Consider the following 17,398-nt stretch of genomic DNA (forward strand, 5'->3'; position numbering starts at 1 on the left):
GTTCTCTCCCTCAGCCCCAACCAGTCCCAGCAGAAGACTGCCCCTCCCTGAGCCTGGTTCTGCTGGAGGTTTCTTCCTGTTAAAAGGGAGTTTTTCCTTCCCACTGTAGCCAAGTGCTTGCTCACAGGGGGTCGTTTTGACCGTTGGGGTTTTACATAATTATTGTATGGCCTTGCCTTACAATATAAAGCGCCTTGGGGCAACTGTTTGTTGTGATTTGGCGCTACATAAAAAAATTCTGAATTCAGAAACATTTAGCTTTATCTGTGTTACACAGATGATGGTAAGGACAGACATTTACCCGACCTTCGTTACTAACATATATCCTTCTTTGTTTTTTTGTTTTTTTATTTACACTCGGATTTCTGAAACCAGTCCGCAATTCAAACTCAAGAACCAAGATCATCGTCCGTTTTCAGTGCCATTACGTCAGTCCGCGCTCCTCAGCATTTACTCAGCGTCTGAAGTTTTGGGAGAAGTTGGGGAATATGGGGAGGTTGGCCTTTCAGGGGTAGTGGGGGAAGGATCAGGAATTCTGGCTTTCAGACAGTCGCGCAGTTCTCTGATGGTTCTTTCCAGCTCCTTGTGCTGCTTGGCCAGGTTGTACAGGGCCCCCAGAGAATTCTTGCCTACATTCAGGGTGGTGGTGGTGGCCAGCCCTAGGTGTTCCCTCTCCATATGCTCCATCATGCTGGCTAGCATGTCCATACTAGACTGAAGACCACACAGTTGAGTATGGAGGCCCTCCTGAGCACAAGAGATGTTGGCATTGTCACGGTGTATCCTTAGCAGGTATGCAGCTGTCTGACTCAGTTGTGGCATGATTTCCCCAAATAGCCCATGGGGAATGTGATTTGTGAGGGGCAGGAGCTGCTCCAAGGTTTTTGGAGCAGACTCTTGTGGAAGACGAAGCTCTCGAGCCAAGATTGCCATGTCCAGTGGGGTGACCATGACCAGATTAAGGTTGTGCAGTCCAGGGGACAGGAAGTACAAGGGGGAAGGCATTTCGTGTGTGGGGGGAGTATTGTTGATGTCGCACGGGCAAGTGGTTGGGACACTCTGGGCATTTAGCAGCCTGTACAAAGCTCCCCTCTGTCCTGGTGGGTGAATTCGGCTAAGGTCCACCCCTGCTGATCCTCCTCCAGAGGCACTGGGCTGATCGGAATATCTCTCCTGCCTTGGGGGTGAAAAGCTGGGGACAGGTCCTAGCAGTGAATTGGGTCTAGGATGCACTCGGGCGGTTGCTGCATATGGCCGACCTTGGCTGCCTCCCCTGGAGGGTATCGTTGCCACTGGCACATGTGACTGTCTCCATGGCATCTGCGGAAGGGGTGTGTTCCTGAGTCCAAAGGGTCCTTCAGATGATGGTGGAGTCCTTGGGCCGACTCTCGCTGCAGGCAGATTCTGTGAAGCCGTCATCGCCAGGTGCTGGAACGATGAAGATCCTTCTGTTGCCAACTGGTTTAGCTGCTGGATGGATGGCGGCTGTGGCGACCAATCATGGCTCGACCGTCCCTCCTGTATATCTTCTTCTCCAAACAGTTCTGAGAGTCCAATCAGACTTGATAGAGGCAGATCAGGCATAGGTCCCTGATATGGGGAGTCTGGTCTCTCAGCCATACTCCTGTGTCCTATTAATATACATATACGTTCATTATTACAGCTCCATGTCATTCTTTCAGATACTGTCTATCCTATCCCTCATTGTTGTGGGTGCATGTGTGTGAATGTAAATGTGCGTGCATGTCTTCTTCCTCGTCTACAATATCACCAAGCATGGTCCATCCCAGTCCTCCCTATCTGGGGTATACGCCACAATATTAGGTAGCTGGGGGCTGTCGGGGAGGATAATTGGTATTTCATCCATTTCCATATATTCTGGTTCTCTGTCTATTTCGTTTGTGCTTTCTTCTAGGGCTCGGACGGCTAACAGTGGGAGCTGTCAATTTATTGACCAGAAATTTTATCAAGGGAATACCACAACATATTACCAGCAAGACCGCCACCCCTGTTAGTGCCAAGACTACACCTATCTGATATAACCAGTCTTTCCATGATATCCACCCTCTCCTTAGAGCCCCAAATAGTGTAAATAGTGGGCCAATATTCACTCCATTCCCTACGATGTATCCAGAATCGTCAGTTTCATTTCTCCCTCCTATGGAGTTACTTAATAGTTCCTGTTGCATCTCTTCAAGTGTGATTAAGAGCTCTGTCAATTCCCGTCTTCCCCTGTACGCATGGGAATAGCTGTGCAACATTCGGTGGCTTTGATCATAATACAAACTCCTTGTTCATCAGCCATCATCATCTCGATAGCTAATCTATTTTGCATTGTCATTATCGAGGTGGCATGCAGTTGTTCTGTTAAGGCTCCTACAGCTGCCAATGTCCAATCCAAATATCTTTGTTGATTATACCACAAGTAATTAATCCACTGCACCTCCTGGAACCTAGAACGGACTTTTGGAGTAACCCCGAACAGAGCCAATGCCCATCCCCATTTATCCCCGTCTTCATCTGCTTTGACTCTGCTACTGTCTATGGCTTCTAATTGTCGGGGTATCCCTTCTGGTATTCTGTTTCTTACTGTGACGTTGTAGTCTGTTTTAAATGTCATTATTCCTCTTTTCTTACGAAGTTTCTGTGGCATGGGTTGTATTGAATTTGGCATTTCAATTACTGTTATTGCTCCTGTGAGCATCACGGGAGCACAAAGGCCTTTCCAATTAGGGGACAGCGATGACAGGAATTTCCTTTTTTGTCCGCATATCCAAAAGATGTCAGCCAAGGGTACCGTTCCCTTAGCTAAATTTGGAGTAGATACCCATGAAGCATGGGTGAGATTCAGTCCAATTACAGACCCCATGTGGCCGGTACTATTTGTTCACACTGTATGCCTGCTGCTGGCAGCGTGTGACATACGGTAATGTTCCATGATGCTTTGGCCGGTTTATATTCTTGCTGCTTTTGCCTACACTGTATGTGGTGTTTTGACTGGGTCGTCCCTACCTGCCAATCGCTTATGTATTGTGCTACTAATCCTTTAGCTATACAAAATGGGTGTATCATCCCTTTCTCTATTTTAATCATAGGTGGAACGGTTCCTTCTGTACTTAGAGGCACTGGACAAAGTTTACTGTCGGCAGCATATTTTTCATTACCTACTGCCATTTTCATAACACATTGTGTATAGCATTCTGCTTGGTCTGAGTTATGTTGGGGGCTCCTATAACAGTTGTTGATATCAGGTAGGGGTTTAGCCTGAGGTATCACACCCTTCCAGTGACAGGCTATGCAAGGCTTTTCACTGATCTGTCTAGCCGAAAATTTCAACCATTGGTAAAATAAATTGGTCTTCAACCCTTGTGTGCGGGCTAGGTCTGTACTGGGATCCCATCTCCCTAAGTGACCGCTTGTTTCTAGGCTTCTAATTGTCCTCTCTTTCCTTGGTTTGATTTTTACCCATTTTGTGGCTTCATGTACTGTAACAGTTATGTCTTGCTTGGTTTCCCTGCATCCTCTTTTATCACAAATTACCTCTATGTTGAGTGTTCTCTCCTCTTCACATTTGATGCTAATGGCTTCGCCTAATATGTAATCCCCCAGCTTTCCCTGTATTCCTATGTTCTTGTAGGCTTTTGATTTAATGTATACCAAATTATATGTTTTTCCTGTGTTTAGAATGCCTTGTTTAGTTGCTATTGCGGCCATGGCCACGACACAGTCCGTTGTATGTTTTGGACGTCTGTTTTCTCCCATACTAACCACCAGTAGTATTGTCAGTCCCTTGAATAATTCCTTAATCATTGTTCTGGTGACTGTTGAGATGTGCTACTAGATGTGCTACTGAGTGAGCCGTCACTAGATGAGCTGTCACTAGGGATGTGTGGTGTATCTGTGCTTTGTCTGGGTTGTACTTCCTGCGGTTCTTCTGTCGGTAAATCTTCTGAGTTGCTGTCCGAGTCTGATGTCTCCTGTGGCCTGTCTATCTGTCGGTCTGTATCTCTGTCTGTCTGTCGGCCTGCGTCTCCAGTTGTTTCTGAGTCTGCATCTGAGTCTGTCGCTGCTCTATCTGGCAGGGATCCACTACTCTCTGAAGCTGTGCGTCGTCTTTGTTCAATCAGTCTCTGTGAGCGCCTTGGCCGGTGTTCGCCTGGCTGCAGGGAGGCGTGGCCTTCCCTCGGTGCTGCTTCTGGCTGCAGGGAGGCGTGGCCATCCCTCGGTGCTGCTGTAGGGTCTCTGGCTTCTCTTGCTTCCCCCCTTGGCCCCGCGGCTCTGCCAAGACAAGCTTGCCGAGGCCGCAGGGGCGCTGGGCCACCAACCCTACAGCAGTGGTTTAAATGAAACCAAGTGTCCTTACCGTCTACTTTGACTGCTGTACGTGAGGCAAGAATAACTTTAAAAGGACCTTCTCGGCGGGGCCTGTCCCACTTCTTTTTGAACACTTTGACGTAAACCAGATCACCAGGCTGGATGGTCTGATTTTCGAGTGGAATCTCTGCTTCTCTATCTTCTGTAGCACCTTTGACCTGCAAAAAGATAGTTTTGTGTATTTGGGTTAACTGTCTCAGATAATTATGCCATTCGTCTTGTAGCTGCTCCAGCGATGGTCCTTCGTAGGGTCCTCTCAGGTATGGAATAGGCATCGGCCGACCTGTAAGAGCTTCAAATGGTGTCAAATGGGTTAGTCGGTTAGTTTGTGAGCGCATTGACAATAAAGCAAGCGGCAACGCATCCAGCCAGGTTAATTTGCCATTGCTGTCTGCTATGATTTTTGCTAGTTTGTTCTTTAAAATGCCTTTAGCCCGTTCCACCGCCCCATTTGATTGGGGGTGATAAACACACCCAAATTTCTGTTTGATACCCAATTGTTTGAATGTTTCTTGTGTAACCTTGGCTACAAAAGCCCTACCGTTGTCAGATGAGATAGTATCTGGAATGCCAAATCTTGGAAAGACGTCTCGGCACAGGAATTTGGCTACCGTTTTATGGTTTTGATTTGCAAAGGCTACTGCCTCAATCCATCGGCTGAACCTGCATATCACTACCAAAACATATCTCATTCGTTTAACTCGGTTTTCAGCTCCCATGTCTATGAAATCCATCATAAGATGTCTGTATGGCCTATCAGGGACCGGAATATGGGCTAAAGGGGCTGTGAATGATTTCCAGACATTGTACTGTGCACATACCTCACACTCATTCAACAAACGGTCCACTGTAGCTGCCGTATATGGTGACCACCAGACAGCTTTTAGTTTGTTCATAATTTGGACTCGCGAACAATGATCGGGTCCGTGGACCCAAATGATTGCATGTCGTAATAAATTGGTGGGTAACACAAAATGTCCATGACTACTGCGCCACAGCTTGTCCGCTGGCCCCTGAATAGTGCCTCGTTTAACCCACATTCGTTTTTCTTCTCCACTGGCCCTACTTTGAGCCACTATCAGTGCGTCAAGTGAAACCAGTGGGGCACAATCTTGGATGGTTAACAGGGGAAACATATTTTCCCCTTGTGCTCCTTTGCGAGCTGCGTCATCTGCTAGGTTGTTACCTTGAGCTATGATGTTATTATTCTTTTGATGACCTGCACATTTAATGATGGCTACCTCAGACGGTAATTGGAGAGCTTGTAACAGTTGGGAAATCGCTTCTCCATGAGTGACAGGGGTGCCATCTGCTCTCAGGAATCCCCTTTGTTTCCAAATGTTTGCATGTACATGACATACGCCATAAGCGTAGGCTGAGTCTGTGTAGATATTAACATGTTGATCTTTAGCTATCTGGCAAGCCATAGTTAAGGCTTTGATTTCTGCCAGTTGGGCTGAACAAGGCTTATCAATTCCTTGGGATTCCAGTAATTCAAAGGTCTCGCCATCCGTGTTTAGTTTAACAATCCCCATACCCGCATGCAATCCCGCGGCATCCCGAAAGCATGAGCCGTCCACGAACAGGGTTAGATCTGCATCTATGGCGTGATTATACAAATGTTCTCTGGCTCTCAAGAATTTCTCTGTCTCTGCCACACAGTTATGTGGAGTACCATCTAACGGTGTGGTCAATTTGGTGGCGGGATTCACCGTGTGACAACGTTGTATTGTTATTTCTGGAGCGGACAACACAACTTCATATCCAGTGCGTCTAGCTTGTGTTAAGACAAAACGTTGACTGGTTAGCAGGGCATGTAACTGATGCGACGTGTACAACGTTACTGCATGTCCCATGATTATGGATGATGCTTTTTGAAATGCAAAGTCAGCTGCTGCTGGACCCTGATAGCATGGTGGCAATCCTGTTTCAATGTTGTCAAGCTTTGTACTATAATAGGCCAATGGTTGTTTTCCTTCATTTGTTTCCTGCATTAGTACAGCACAAGCATAACCAGCTTTTTCAGTAACATACAAATGGAAAGGTTTCCCATAATCTGGGTTACCTAACGCGGGAGCAGATTGCATGTCTGTTTTTAGGGCCTCAAAAGCTCCCGTTGCCTCATCTGTCCAGATGAGGAGAGCTGCATTGCTTGTTTGCCCCACTGCTCTAATCATGGCACGCAAAGGTGCAGTTTTTATAGCATAATCACAAATCCACGGCCGACTGTACCCTGCCATCCCAAGGAATGAAAGCATCTGTCCCACTGTTTGGGGTTTGGGAGCCTTGATTATAGCCTCCACTTGGCTTGGGGCTATACATCGCGTGGTCCCACACAACTGTCTTCCCAAGTATTCTACTTGTTTGCAGAACTGCAATTTGTCCTTACTTACTTTATGACCTCCATCTGCCAATGCATGCAATACAATTAATGAATCTTTTTCACACTGTTCTTGAGTCTCTGATGCAATAAGGAGATCATCCATATATTGCACCAATGTACTGGGTATGTCAAGGTGTTGTAAATCTTCAGCCAGGACTTTGTTAAAGATGGCTGGGGACAGGTTCAGTCCCTGAGGTAGCCGTGTATACGTTAGCTGTTGTCCCAGAAATGTGAATGCAAACAAATGTTGTGAGTCTGGGTGCACAGGCACACTGAAATAGGCTGAACACAGATCGATTACTGTGTACCATTTTGCTCCAGCAGGGATGCTTGATAGTATAGTATGCGGATCAGGTACTATAGGTGCATCCATTTCTATTATTGCATTGATAGGACGCAGATCATGTACCAGCCGATACTCTTTGGTATTGTTTTTATGGATAGGGTAGATAGGAGTATTGCATGGGCTTGCAGTTTTTATTAAAACTCCAGCTGCCATTAGTCCCTTAATTACTGGTTTTATGCCTTCAATAGCCTGAGGTTTTAATGGATACTGCCTTTGGTGAGGCAGTTTTGCTCCCGGTTTTACTTTTATTTTTACTGGTAAGGCTGTTTTTACTAGTCCTACATCTGTTTTGCTTTTGGACCACACCACTGGTGGTATTTGCTCTAACAATTTCTCTTGTTGGGCCGATAACACCATCTGTCCCTCTGGTCTAGGATTGAGCTCCACTTTTTGAGCTATAGCCTCATCATTTACTTTTAAGTTAATTCGTATAAACTGCTGGTCTTTTGACAGATGTACTTGTGGACTTTCCATGTTTTGCCATTCTTCAACTTCTGAGGCTGTCTTTACCATTGGACCTAGGTCATAGGATTCATACTTTTCTGAGACTAAAAGGGTCACATGAGGCGTGGCATTCGGCACTTGATACCATTGTTGTTCAGCTGAAGTTAGCTTGACAGAAGCTGCGGCCCCTTGGGGGCCTAAATAAATTTCTGTGGTGGTTATGTGAAACAGCCGTTGATTCATCAATGCATCCCAGCAGCATGCATAGTCAGTCTGTTCTTGTTTGGCATCGAACATCAGGGTGACATGTAAAGGTAAACTAGGTGTATATACTGCTGCATAGTGTTGTTCTGCCCAGGGCTTCCATTTTTCCCATTCCAGTGGAAGATTTGAATTTTCTGGTTGTAACTTCAGCCAGTATACCATGGGTTGCACAGTTCGGACCTTGTTTTCCATGTCCATAAGCACCATAATGTTGGTGAGTGCTTCGTCAGGAAAGTGTATTTGCAGTCCTTGATGGGTACACACTATCTGGGTTTGTAGCTTACATAAAATGTCTCTTCCCAGCAAATTCACAGGTGTATTTTGTGAGTATAACAGGGGTGCTTCAATTGTTTTTCCTGCAATCGTTACAGGAAGTGGGCGTGTAAAAGGTATTATTTGAGTTTTCCCAGAGAAGCCGATGGTCTTAATTACAGACCCAGAGAGGGGGAGATGAGCGCCCATGCAAGAGTATGTTGCCCCTGTATCCACCATGAAAGGGAAATCTCTGTTTTGTATATTAACGGTGACGGTTGGCTCTTCCTTAGGTATCATAGAAATAGCCAATGCCACCGTTTCCCCCTCTGTCTTCTCTAGGCCCCCCTATTGCCAATAGGCAGAGGGTCCAACCCAAGGTCGGGCTGGACAATTTCTCATTCGATGTCCAGGTTGTCCACAGCTCCAACTTTCATTAGAGGGTTGATCCCCTATTGGGGGTGTTGGTGCCATAGGCGGTCCCGCTTGACTGTTCCTGGGAGCTGAGTTTTGGAATCTGCTTCCAAATGAAGGTTGGCGAGATCCTCTTCGCCACCCTCCTCTTTGACCTTGAAAGTTCCGTGACTCTCCTCTCCACCCATGACTGTAGGTGGGTCCATTCCCAGGTGTGCCAGTGCTATGGTAGTGATAGTGATGCTCCACTGGTGCTGAGACTTCTCCTTCAGGAGTGTTTCCTGCTGCTCCTTGGGGGCTCTGTGTGGCTGTTACCACAGGTGCCTGTATAGTGGCAGCAGTGTTTGCTGTGAGGCCTGTGCTCGCCGGCTCAGAAGGAACAGGGGTCATCATTGGTGCCTGGGTCTTTGTTTTTTCTTTCTTGCCTTTGGTTAGTTCTCCCAACTGCATCTGCACCAATTTTTTCGTCAGGGATTTTGCTGCATCTTCTTCTTTTTGTTTTTCTTTCTTGTAGATTTCAAGATGGTGACAAATATGCTCAGAGTATAAAGCCCAATTCATTTTGATAGTCCCACGACTCCATCTAGGGCTTTCTGAACCTCATCTGGTAGAGCCTTTTTTACAGTTATTTTAAACAGGATTTCAGTTGCTGGAGAATGGTTCCATGCATTTCCTGTTTCCTCCGCCCATCTCTTCTGGAATCGGTGCAGGAACTTCTTTGGGCACTCTTCAGGTGTCCACTCCTCATCATCCAATTTAGAGGGATCCAAGACCTCAGGGTACTTTCTTCTCAGTCCTTCCCACATGGAGTTTCTATAGCGATTAAAGGGGACTTCATCATGTTGATTAGTGCCCATCATCTGCGTTAGTCCAACCTTTTCTGCTAATTCTTCAGTGTCATGTTTTCCCATTACATTTATTAGCAAGGCTTTTATGTCACCTAAAGACAAGGTTACCCCTGCAGTACCTTCTTCTAAGGCAGTTATCCATCTCCCAGCTCCTTGGGTGATGTCTGGCAGCCTGTTGGCCAGCCCCACCATGTCTGTCCAGCTCCATGGGGTATACACATGATGACCATTCCTGACCACCAGTGGGCATATGAGGTCTTCGTCCTCCTCTTCTTCTGTGGGGGCTCCATACTGTCTTCCAGATCGAGTGCGACTGACTGGCCCCAGGCAGTCCATCCAGTTGGTTATATCTTGTTCTAAAACCGTTATGTCTTTGGCTACACATTGTTGTCTTTGCCTGAGTCGGGCTTCTTTTGCACTCTCAATGACGACCTCACCAGAAATCTTCCGGGTGGGTGGCTCTATAATGTGATTCGCTCGATTGGGCATTGATTGTTGTAATGTTCTTCTTTCCTCGGCGTCCCTATGTCTTTGTATTCTTTCCTCCGCTAGCCGAAGTTGCTCAGCTAGTTCTTCATTACCTTTTCTGGCTAGATCCAGTGTGTCACAGAAGCTCTTGTGCCACTCTTTGGAGCCTCTATAGCCTGAGAAGGTCCAGTCGGCTGACTTATGGTGGGAGGGGACGGTTTTCAGTGGACCTCGGGGCGCAGGTGGAGACTTCAGGTCTTTCTCTCTATCTTCGTCTACCTCAGTGTTACTGTTATATGTGGCTCCCCCTACTGGTCGTGATGGGAAACCACTTACTTCTGGACTTGGAGACCTTGTATGATCCATTTGACAGATCGAGGACCTGTCTCCTTGTGGCTCCCGAGCTTTTAGTGTCAGTGTGAATTTGCCCTCCACATCCATGCCTTGGTCCTCTTCATGAGTTCCTAATACAAATTGTCCAGCTGTCCTTCCCATATCATGACGTTTGTATGGGGGTGGCTCTGCTTCCCAGCTCGGTGCACTGGCTTTAGTCTCTTTGGATCTTTCCTCTGTCATTTTTTCTCTTTTCTGCTGTAGCCTCTGTGCTTCCTGCTTGAACAAGGCCAAGACTTCTTTTTCTTCAGTGCGTTTTTTGTTGTTATTCACGTTCTTCTGCTGATCTTTAATTTCTTTTTTCTGTATTTCTACTGCACCTGCTTCACACATCACCGGATCAAATGATCCCTCCAAAGGCCATTGCCTGCCCCCATGTGACCTTTTGTGCCACTTTCTCATACATTGGTTGGCCTTAATGCGTTTTCCTGGATACTTTCTTAGTACTAAGTCTAGCGGGGTACTTTCCCGATCTTGACCTTGAGAGTTACCCATGTAACCCTGACAAACGCTATGTGAGGTGTTTCTATGGTGTTCTGGTAGTCCCTCAGGAGCTGTCCTGATCCAGACCAATAACTTGCCGGCTGTAACACCTGTTTTGTGTTTTAAACCCTTACAAGGATTAAATTTCCAACTGTTATGCCCGTCTTCTTTTTCTTTAACTAAATATGAAAATTTACCTGTTTCTCACCGAACCTTCCTTGGGACCACAGTCAGAGTCAACCTAGGAAACAGTTCTTCACCTGGATCGGTTGGCAGTGTTATTAAATGATTTAATGGTATGCTAATTTCTTTATTAGGATCAGCACAAAGCAGCTCCAGCCATGGGGTTAAACCCTGATGCCACAGACGTCTTATCAGCAGCTCCCAATTAATTAGAGGGAATTGTTCTTTCTTTTGCTTCAGATTGATTACCTTAGTAATCTGCCATAATTTCTGATTGATCTCTTGTTCGTCCTGCCAATGTTCTGCTCCTACACTGTCAAAATAGGTCCTTTCCAGCCAAAAATGTGTCCTGATTCCCTGGGTTTCGATGTCTCCGTCAGTTAAGTAATGTTCTGGGAGTATTATTTCATCATCACTTAAGTCTCCCATCAATGACTGTCCCAAGCATTGATCAGTCTGTCAGCTTTTTCACTGTAATCTAAGCTTTAATTCTTTTGATTTATAACCAACTTTATTTCTTTAATCCTCTTACAACCCTAACACTTCCTAATGTATTTGCTCCCGACTTTCTATTTTCCTTCTAATTTCTCACTTTCCGCTTCTCTTGTCTTTTTTCGCTCTTTGAAATAATATCTACCTTCTCTGTATTTACATAGCAGTCTCTTCTCCTGTCTTTTTTTTTTTTCCACTGTCTCTATTCCTCTTTGCCTGTCATGCACCTCCCAAGTCCTCCTGTTGGGTCTAAACGTCTCCTCCTCCTCGTACTCTTCACATTAATCTTGTATGTCAGCCAGCCTGCAAGCCCTCACAGCTTGCCTGTAACTCCCCGCTTACTCTCCGCTCTCCCACACAACAATCTTCAAAAGCTTTATACACAAAAATTATTAAAAACAAATTTCTATATATTTCTATCTAGACTTCTGCCACTTTTTCACTCCGTGGCTTTAAACAACCCCCTTTTTTAATCACTTAACATCAATGTGTTCTGTTTGAGTATGTATCTCTTCTTCACGTTAGACAGCTCTCCGCTGCTGCCAGCAACTCATATATTATTTTTAACAAGCTCTTCTTTGAGCGTACAATATTTCATTTACTTCTACGCCTTACCACGCCTCGCGTGCGTATCCTGTGCTTAATATATTATTTTTAACAAGCTCCTCTCTGAGCATACAATATTTCATTTATTTCTACGCCTTACCGCGCCTCGCGAGCGTATATTTGGTGCCTTACTGCACTATTTTCTGCTTCATTAATTCTCATGTATTCTGCACTAACTCTTCTTTTTTTATAGTTTTTCTCTTTTCTTAAAAAATGACGTCCTTTATTGAGCTCTTTTTACTTACTGTCAGCTGTGCTTCTTTGCACTTTTCTCTTTAAATCTCTTTATCACGTACGGTATTTCTACTGTGCCCCCTCAGGCGCTTATCTTGTGCTTTCTCTGCACTTATTCTCTGTTAAACTCTTTTTCTCACTTATTTTACTTCAGTCTCTTTTTTCTTTAAATAACCTCGTATTACCTTGTACCTATTTGTCAGTATACTCCCCTAAACTAACCCCTACAGCGCATGCTATCAGCCGGCACATTAGTAACGAATTTCAACACCAATTATTCCCCAAGCATCCAGGTTAGTTCTTCATGCACTCTTTTCCGCACCAGAGTTCATGAACATTCCTGACCTTTCACTCACACAGACATTCTTTTTCCCGGGAACACACACACCTTCTGAGCATTTTATCTACAAGGCCTGATAATTTTCAATCTTATCTTTTTAGTCTCTTGTCAATTTTCTTAGTCCAGGTTCTTTTGGGTAAGAGGCAATTAAAAATATCACCTGTCAACTTGGGCGGAAATCCCGACTCACTCCTCCAGATCGTGCAGAAGTTATAAAAGGTTTCTGCTTACCTTTTAGTCGTGATCACTGTTATTTACGGTCTGGAGGGATGAGCTGGACCGTCCCAGGCTGTCGGAATGCCCCTGGACCCTCCTGGCTGGCTCGCCAAGTTCTGTCGTGGTCCTTCTTTTTGGTCGTCTCAGGATGTCTTCGTTAGATAACACAAACTAATTGCAAATGGTTTGCTAGAAAAGGACACAACACTTTGGAATAATTCAGCCTTAAGCAAGATAAAATGCACAGAGTTTTTAAGTTTATTTAAGCCTTCGACACAGAGCTTATACAAACTGAGTCCTCTAGAGAGACTGAATATGTGACGACCGCGCTCATCTATTTATTGGAGACCCGCGGGCATCGCTCCTCCTTCGACTTTTTTATTTATTTTATTCCCAAGACATGGTTTTCTATTGGAAGCGTCCTCTAGTGAACCCTAAGCAGGTGTTAGGCCATTATTTCTGCAAGGCAAGGCCCCAAGGCGCCTTGCCTTGCAGTGTGGGGCCCCTTGGAGCAACTGTTTGTTGTGATTTGGCACTATATAAAAAAAATTGATTGATTATTTCAATGTGACAAACGCTCCCATTAAAACTTGAAGGATTTACAACTGATTTTTTAAAAAAAACCCTTCTGCCACAGGTGCAGCTGGCCTGAGGCCCACTGCACCTGGCCTGCGGGAAAGTACCTAAGAGGCCTTGGAAAGCACCTGACAGACCGAATGACTAATAGAGCCCTTTTTTGGGTTGAACACCTGCTAGTTCAGCCAGAGGACATATAGTTCAGATCAGGACACTTGATAGTTCATCATAGTTCAAATAAGGACCTAAAAATTATTCTACAACCTGAAACACCCAAGGACACCAGGTTACATCACAATGTGTTCAGGATCATCAGATGCATCAGATGTATTCAAGAACGAAGCATGTGCTTGTAGTGTACTCTTTCAGTCTTAATTCAAGGGGTTCTGAAAAGTATTTTATTGTATTAATAGAGACTTGTAACAGTGAAGGAATTTTCTACACAAAAGTAGATCAAATCTAGGTTCATGTCTTCCATGTGCCTTCTATCAAATTGGAGCTGAAATTTAACATCTTTTTAAGAAAATCCTTCTTTTTGGCACTATGAAGCTGTAACAGGTGACAAGTACAGAAACCTATAACTCCTTCAGAATTGCTCAGTGTTTGAAAACTGCTGACTTGAGACAGATAAACCATACGGTACCATACTGTTTGTATTCTTTGAATGATTGATGTAAGTGAAGTTGAAGACATTCAGTGAATTGGAAATGTTCACGTGTCTATTCACTGACTTCTCTTAAGGAAATTGTCTGGAACAACAATCCTCACGTTTAGTTTGTGCAGTTACTCACGGCCTTCTGTTGACATTTATGTACCTGACTTTATATAATGTCATGATGACATCATTAAAATGTCATGAAATGTGACATTGCTGCTATTAACATCACATTGCCTGGAAAGCTGCAACCAACAGGGCACAGGATCAAGCATGACCCTCACAATGCTTTTTCATTTTGGTATGTTGATTTGTTAGTTTGCCCAGCTGTACATAAATATACAGTCATGTTGTCAACTTGGCAAACTGTCTGCCCACCATAAAACACACACACACACACACACACACACACACACACACACACACACACACACACACACACACACACACACACACACACACACACACACACACACACACACACACAAACTCTGTATTAATGCAGAGTTCCCACAGCTCTGCAGAGAGTGATCAGTCACCCTTTGCCTGTTCTGTGTATTTGGCTGTCTGCCCCCTGGCTTGCCATTTAAAGCAGAAGTGCTGAAAGTTGTGTTTACAAAGCAGAATCATGATTAATGGTATATTATTCTGCATAATCTGTAGCTTTGTTAGAGGAAATATCAGAGCAGGCGCCACTGAGGTTCTGTTCAGCCAGAAAACACAAAGTGAAAAGTGCAATATTGTATTCTTTGGGCCAGAGTACAATGTTGCACTAAAATATTCACCAGGAAAATTGTGTAATTATTTGTGCAGATTTGGTTAATCATGTAAGATTTCAGACTGTATCATATTGGGGTAACGGTGGCAAAATATTAGACAGTTTCACATTTGGATGTATTACTCCGCGCCCTAACCAGTGTTCTGACATGATGTTTTTACGAGATGTCATTCCTGTCGAATATCATTCCTGTCCTCCGCGCACGCATGCGCAGTATTGTCGGGGCGTGGAACTGTCGATTTATGCAACAAGATGCACAATTCGACAGATCACTGGCCTCGCGCTACTAGCGCTTGTTAGCTGAGAGCAAGAGAAAGTCACATACCGACAATGCTGCCGCCGCCGAATTGGGTGAATTTAAGCTACCATACGAAAGTATCAATGTCTATTCTGATACAGAATTACCGTTTCATATTTGGTGGATTTTCACATTTGATGGATTACTCCATACCATAACTGCTGTTGGAGTGACGCTGCATCATGGTAAGCCACGCTGACCGAATTACCTACAGAAAAATAAACCATGCAAATGATGGAATTGGATTAGGATTTGAATAACTCCCTTGTGTCTGATGATTTGCAGACATTCATGCTGTTGTACGGTCGCAAATTGAGCTTTACCGGCTCCGCTAAAGCGTTGCCGGTAAAGCTCAATATGCGCTCGTATAACCAGCATGAACATCCGCAAATCATCAGACACAACTGGGTTATTCCTTATATATATATCAAACAAAATATGTGATTGATTGGTATAAATGAATTAATAATGTCACACAGAAGTCATATGACGAAGTCACATGTATTCAGAAATGCCATTACAGACATATGTATAATTACTTGTATGTATCAGCCCTCTGATTCTTTTCATTTTGCCATTGTTGTGGTCCTTTTTCATTGTTGGCAACATCTCATATCTATCCACAAAAAACATTGTGTATGAAATTTAAAAAAAATGCACATTAAGAGTACACATTAACTGTCTCTGTCACAGAGTTAGAAGTTTTATTGATGCACCCACTCCTCTGTGTTTAAAGCTGGGAGTTTGTTAGTGCTTCCATTTCTCATTGACAAGCCCTGTGTGGGTCTATGTAGCAACCTTCATGATCCAACACGTGAAATAGGATGTCTCTTTGATCCTCTTTACTGGATGCGGTTTCTACAAAACAGTTTCACTGGAGAACTCATCATGTATTTTTTTGTTGCAGATGTCGTTCATATGAGGACTGCTGTGGAACTCGCTGCTGTGTGAGAGCCCTGTCTATCCAGAGACTATGGTACTTCTGGTGAGTGTAGAATTAAATTTTTGTTTATAATTATCAGAATATGCCCATCCTTGAATACAGCTCTAGTCCTCTATCCTCATAACACAGACCCAGAGAGATTAGATCTGATTGATCAGAATCAAATTTATTCCCAAGTAAGTTCTCACATACAAGGAATTTGATCTTATTGTTGTTTATTGTTTATTGATGTCTTATGTTGTTTGGCTTTTTTATGGCCAGAATCTCCTCAGCAACAACCCCATGTGGTTTGGTGATCGACCCGCGTGTCATTGGTGATTTTGATTGGTTTAGGTAATGTGCTTTTTCACCAATGATAAAGGGGAAGTCTGGGTTTTTTCCCTGCAACTGCACCGAGGGAGAGCTGACAAGGAAGTAGAAGTCCCGTTTGCTGCATATTTACACAACATTGTGCACCAAAAATGACCATAACATTCAGGAAAATACATGAAAAAAATTATTAATGATTCACATTTTACTGGGCCCATCAACAAAATTTAATAAACTGGTATGTGGTTTGAAGTCTGCACTTTCCACACACATTCAAATGGAGACTCAAACTCTGGTGGATTTGATGGCATGAAAGATGAATGTGGTCATGTGACTTTTACGTGGAAATGCGTCAGGTGCCTCCAGAGGGTTAATAAGAATAAATCTGGTTAGAATTTAGCGGTGAATTTTGGGTTCACGAACTATTGTTATTCTTACTGTTATTCTTAAGAAAACCAATCAAAGCATCAGAATAGTTAAGGTTCACTTATTTGGGTCCCTTGAATTGGATGGAGTAGAGAGGTTCTGTCCACACCAGTTCCTGGTCAGCTTTTTTCTGGCCTCCTTTAATTGACCTGCATCAAGGTAATCCACCAGGTCTCTCAGACGTGATCATAAGCCTGTGGACTGCTGGGTTGATTTCTGTTGATTCTGTGCAGATATGGTTGTGGCCATACCCCAACAAGGGTTAGAGGACTTGGCCAAGGATACAGAAGCCTGAGATGAACTCTTTGGTGTACTGCCAACATGAGCCAGACACAGACAAACATCAAAAATGAATGTATAAATTAATTTAAAATCAAAGTCCCAGATCCAAGGTGGATCTCCATGCTGAATTAACACTTTTTTGTTGTTGTTTTTACGTTGGATGCCCATTCTGACACAACTCCACATTACATGGAGAACGGACAGGTGTGGCCGTGAACCCAGAACCTTCCACACTGAAAACAAAATATTCAACAACAGTACAAAAATAAAATTAATAATAAATATCACAATATTGCAGGTTTGATTATTTTTCCCATCCCATTTTATTGGTGTTTAAAAATAAAAAGTTCAGAGAAATGTCTTATTTTTCTCTCATGTTTTTGTTTGTTTT

General features: G+C 44.0%; 1 protein-coding gene across 1 annotated transcript in view; it reads left to right on the top strand.

Annotated features, from left to right (window-relative positions):
- The window catches only part of vopp1 (VOPP1 WW domain binding protein), a 163,806-nt gene that overhangs the window by 68,970 nt on the left and 77,438 nt on the right, over positions 1-17,398 (top strand). Inside the window, exon 3 of the mRNA XM_034173021.1 lies at positions 15,955-16,032. Coding sequence (XP_034028912.1) covers positions 15,955-16,032 — 78 coding nt within the window. The remainder of the gene's footprint in view (positions 1-15,954; positions 16,033-17,398) is intronic.

This window comes from Thalassophryne amazonica, chromosome 1 (assembly GCF_902500255.1).
Source record: "Thalassophryne amazonica chromosome 1, fThaAma1.1, whole genome shotgun sequence".
In the NCBI taxonomy this organism is placed as follows: Eukaryota; Metazoa; Chordata; class Actinopteri; order Batrachoidiformes; family Batrachoididae; genus Thalassophryne; species Thalassophryne amazonica.